General features: G+C 31.4%; 1 protein-coding gene across 1 annotated transcript; it reads left to right on the forward strand.

The window, feature by feature from the left end:
• The first annotated feature begins 700 nt into the window (after positions 1–700).
• Positions 701–4,033, forward strand: LOC113851146 (geraniol 8-hydroxylase-like). Its single transcript, XM_027481625.1, has 2 exons — positions 701–1,636; positions 3,407–4,033. The coding sequence occupies exons 1-2, from the start codon at positions 758–760 to the stop codon at positions 4,031–4,033; spliced, it is 1,506 nt and encodes a 501-aa protein (XP_027337426.1). The 5' UTR covers positions 701–757.
• The last annotated feature ends 252 nt before the right edge of the window (positions 4,034–4,285 follow it).

Below are 4,285 nucleotides of genomic sequence, written 5' to 3' on the forward strand. Positions count from 1 at the left end.
CTTTAGATTAAATTAAATTTATTACAAATCTTAACAAAAAGTAACCTTTAAATATATATATATATATATTAATTTATTAAAAATAATTTTTATTTAGTAAAACTTTTCAATTGAAATTTAATTATATAAAAAGTTACATACGTGTTTATAAACATGGAACACATTTATATAATTAATTTAACTAAACGCATTAAAAAATATTATCTTAAAATTATTTTAAAATAGTCAATATAAATACTGTGATGTTAAAATTAAAATAATTTTCTAACTTTTTTTTTTTTTTTTGCAATTAATTAACTAAATTACAAAAATTATTAATAAAAACAATGTTAGACGTATACTGTAACAGTTTAAATGTCAGGATTTTTTATTCCCAAGAAGCAATTTTTATGCAAGTAAAAAAATCACATTCTTAAACATAAGTTTAGTATTAATTAAAAATTATTAATTACACGTAAAGGTTATTTAAAAAATTCCCACATTCCCATATATCTTTTTAACTAAATAAACTAATGATAAATTTGTGGTCCGGTCCTTCTGGTTAACTGAATTGGCCATCTTCTTTTTGCATAATTTTGTTGCACCGCTTGTTACCGCTCTCTGCTCTAGTTATATATCTCATGCACATCTTGTGATTTATCCTACAACTATTTCCTTTCTGAAATCTCAACTCAGCAATAGCATCATGATTCTCTCAACTTCGTTTCAAAACCTGAGCCTGAAAGATTACTGGCATTGTCACAGCACCAGCACCACCATGGTTCTTGCTTTGTTGGTCATTTCAACGGTTACTTGGTATGCATGGCTCTACTTCCTCAAACCCAAAGCCCAAAAGCTACCACCGGGTCCACCAGGCCTTCCTTTCCTCGGGAACCTTCTATCCTTGGGCCCGGACCTTCAGTGTTACTTCACCGAATTGGCCCAGATCCACGGCCCAATTTTTAAGCTCCGTCTCGGGAGCAAGCTCGGCATCGTGTTGTCGTCACCTTCTGCGGTTCGCGAGGTGCTCAAAGACAACGACATCGTTTTCGCGAACCGTGACGTTCCCGTCGCCGGTTGGGCAGCCACCTACGGTGGATCCGACATAGCATGGGCCCCGTATGGACCCGAATGGCGTATGCTGAGGAAAGTGTGTGTGCTGAAGATGCTGAGCAACCACACCCTGAATTCCGTTTACGATCTCCGCAGGAAAGAGATGCGCAAAACGATGTCGTATTTGTACAGTCGAGTGGGGTGTTCGGTGAACGTTGGGGAACAGGTGTTTCTGACGGTGATGAACGTGATAACGAATATGATGTGGGGCGCATCAGTGGAAGGAGCGGAGAGAGAAAGTTTGGGGGCGGAGTTTAGGGAGTTGGTGACGGAGATGATGGAGATTTTGGGGAAGCCGAACCTGTCGGATTTTTTCCCCGGTTTGGCCCGGTTCGATTTGCAAGGGCTGGTGAAGCATATGCGTTCGTTGGTGCCCCGGTTCGACGGAATATTTGAGAAGATGATTGGTGAACGGGTGAAGATGGAAGGGAAAGAGGAGAGGAAAGAAAGCAAAGATTTTTTGCAGGTTTTGTTGAAATTGAAGGATGAAGGTGGCGGTTCCACCACACCACTCACCATCGCACATGTTAAGGCTCTCCTCATGGTGAGTTTCCTTTCACCATCTTCATTTTCCCGGTCAATTGTTTGTTGGGTCACTTGGATTCGGATCCTCTCATGGTGAACCATGAGCATCACGTTGTCATTTGTTTAAGTAAATTTTAAACCCTAAATTTTAAACAGCTTAAGGAAATTATACAAAAGTATATAGAAGCTGATAGTATTATTAAAAGGTAGAATTTCATTCATTTAAAAATATTTAATTATGACAGTAAAATATTGATAAAGAATTCATTTTATTAATGATATGTTCACAATAAAATTTACTTAAAAAAAATTATTAATACATTAACAAGTTAAAAATAGAAGAAGTTAAGACATTTTATTTTATTCTATTCATATCAAATATCATCTAAAATAAATAAGAAAGAATGAGATAATGAATAAGTTAAGACATTTTATTCTATTTTATTTATTTTAAATATTATTCAATAATAAATGAGAGAAAATGAGAATAACGCTGACTTGTTTATATATTAATAAATTTTTTTTAGATAAATTTTATTGTAAACAATTATGTACCATTAATAGAATAAAATAAATTTTTTATTTATATTTATTGTCACAATTAAATGTTTTTGGATAAGTAAAATAACTTTAATAATAAATTTATAAAATTTTATCCTTTAATAATATTTTGTTAGTTTTTACATAATTTACTTTTTTTTATATAATTCGTTTAAACTATTTTTAATTTATTTAAGTTATTTAAAATTTGTTTAAGTAAATGGCAACATGAGACTCATGTTTCCACTAGAACAAGAGAGGATCCGAATTCTGAGTCAAGAAAGTGTGTATTTCTAAGATTCATTTTTTCAAGTTTGGGATTAATCTAATTTTACAATTCTTACTTATTAATAATTATCTTCTAAATCAATTTTTATTTAATAATTAATTTTTAAAATAACCTTTTAAATACATTTTTAATATTTATTATTTTAATTAATCTATTTTTTAAAATATTTTATTAATAAATAATTTAAAAATTATGGTTTGATACTTTATTCTTGTTTTGACACTTATCGAACTCAGAAAACATCATTTTCAGTGTCTATATTTATTTGTCGTTTTTAAGTAATACGTGTAAAGTTCAGATAATATTGTCTTCTCCGATTTTGTGTTTCTTTAAAAAATAAAAATGTAATTAGTTTTTAAAAAAACTATTTCAGAAAAAAAAAACAGTACACACATTATTAAATTATGAAAATATTACATCATTTATTATAATTGATTTTAAGTAATAAAAAATTATTTAAAATACATATTATTATAAAAGTAATTTAAGATAAGTAATTGAAAATTATAATTTTTTAAAATATATTTATCATATTAAAAATAAGATATATATATATATATATATTTGTTTCTGATAAAAAATTATTAAAATGCTTAAAGTTAATTTTAAATATTAATGTTAAAAATATTTTAATTGTTGGAAAACAAAAAAGTAATAATCTGGCGGATTTTATTGGATAATTTTTTTAAAAAATAACTAGAGTTTTCAATGTAAGGTGGGAGGAGTTTGATTTCTTTTTCATTCCTGATTTCATATACCTTTCTTCGTTTAACACATTCCCTCATTTGGGATCCCCTAATAGGTTATCATTAGCTACATTGAGACGGTGATTTCTCTAAGTCTTCATGAAACTTCACCAAACCTTCTTAATCGGTGGCCTATCTTTGGGTAAGAAACAAAAGGAGGAAGCAATTTTATATTATGACTAATATTGTGAAATTTTTGGATGAGTATGAACAGGACATGGTTGTGGGTGGAACTGACACGTCCTCGAACACAATTGAGTTTGCGATGGCAGAAATGATGCACAAACCCGAGGTGATGAAGAAAGTCCAAGAGGAGTTAGAAGCTGTTGTTGGGAAAGACAGCATGGTCGAAGAGTTTCACATTCATAAGTTGCCTTACTTGCTAGCTGTGATGAAAGAAACTCTTCGGTTGCACCCTGTGCTTCCACTTCTAGTACCTCACAGCCCTAGTGAAACCACCACTGTGGGAGGCTATACAATCCCAAAGGGATCTCGGGTATTCGTGAATGTGTGGGCCATTCATAGAGACCCTTCAATTTGGGAGAAACCACTTGAATTTGATCCTACAAGATTTTTGGATGCTAAATTTGATTTCAGTGGGAATGATTTCAACTATTTTCCCTTTGGGTCTGGACGAAGAATTTGTGCTGGATTAGCAATGGCAGAGAGGACAGTTTTATATTTCCTCGCCACACTTGTGAACTTATTTGATTGGACCATACCCAAAGGAGAAAAGCTTGATGTGTCCGACAAATATAGCATTATTCTCAAAAAGAGCAAACCTCTCGTTGCTATTCCCACCCCTCGAATGTCCAACCCAGATTTTTATAAAGAGAATTAAATACAATATTCATGTACTAATTAGTGAATATGTGTTCACACTCAACATAACTATGTACCCAGCATATCCATTCCCTTTCAAATGTTTTTAACATCTAAAGTAATTTAATTCACCTGTGTTTGATGCATTAATATGTTAAATCTATGCAGCCTACAAAATGTTAGCCAAGACATAGGTAAAAAGAAAACTTACATTTGATTACGAATTGTCGGGGTTTTACTGTTAAAGAGTGACAATTAAATAAAGTATTTG

The sequence above is a fragment of the Abrus precatorius genome, unplaced genomic scaffold (assembly GCF_003935025.1).
Source record: "Abrus precatorius isolate BTA unplaced genomic scaffold, Abrus_2018 Scaffold9, whole genome shotgun sequence".
NCBI classification, from domain to species: Eukaryota; Viridiplantae; Streptophyta; class Magnoliopsida; order Fabales; family Fabaceae; genus Abrus; species Abrus precatorius.

Excerpts from the sequence above, each read along its gene's own strand:
- LOC113851146 (XM_027481625.1), top strand. The coding sequence starts at position 758 with ATGGTTCTTGCTTTGTTGGTCATTTCAACGGTTACTTGGTATGCATGG. Across the intron at positions 1,637-3,406 it reads ATGTTAAGGCTCTCCTCATG|GACATGGTTGTGGGTGGAAC; the intron begins GTGAGTTTCCTT and ends GAGTATGAACAG.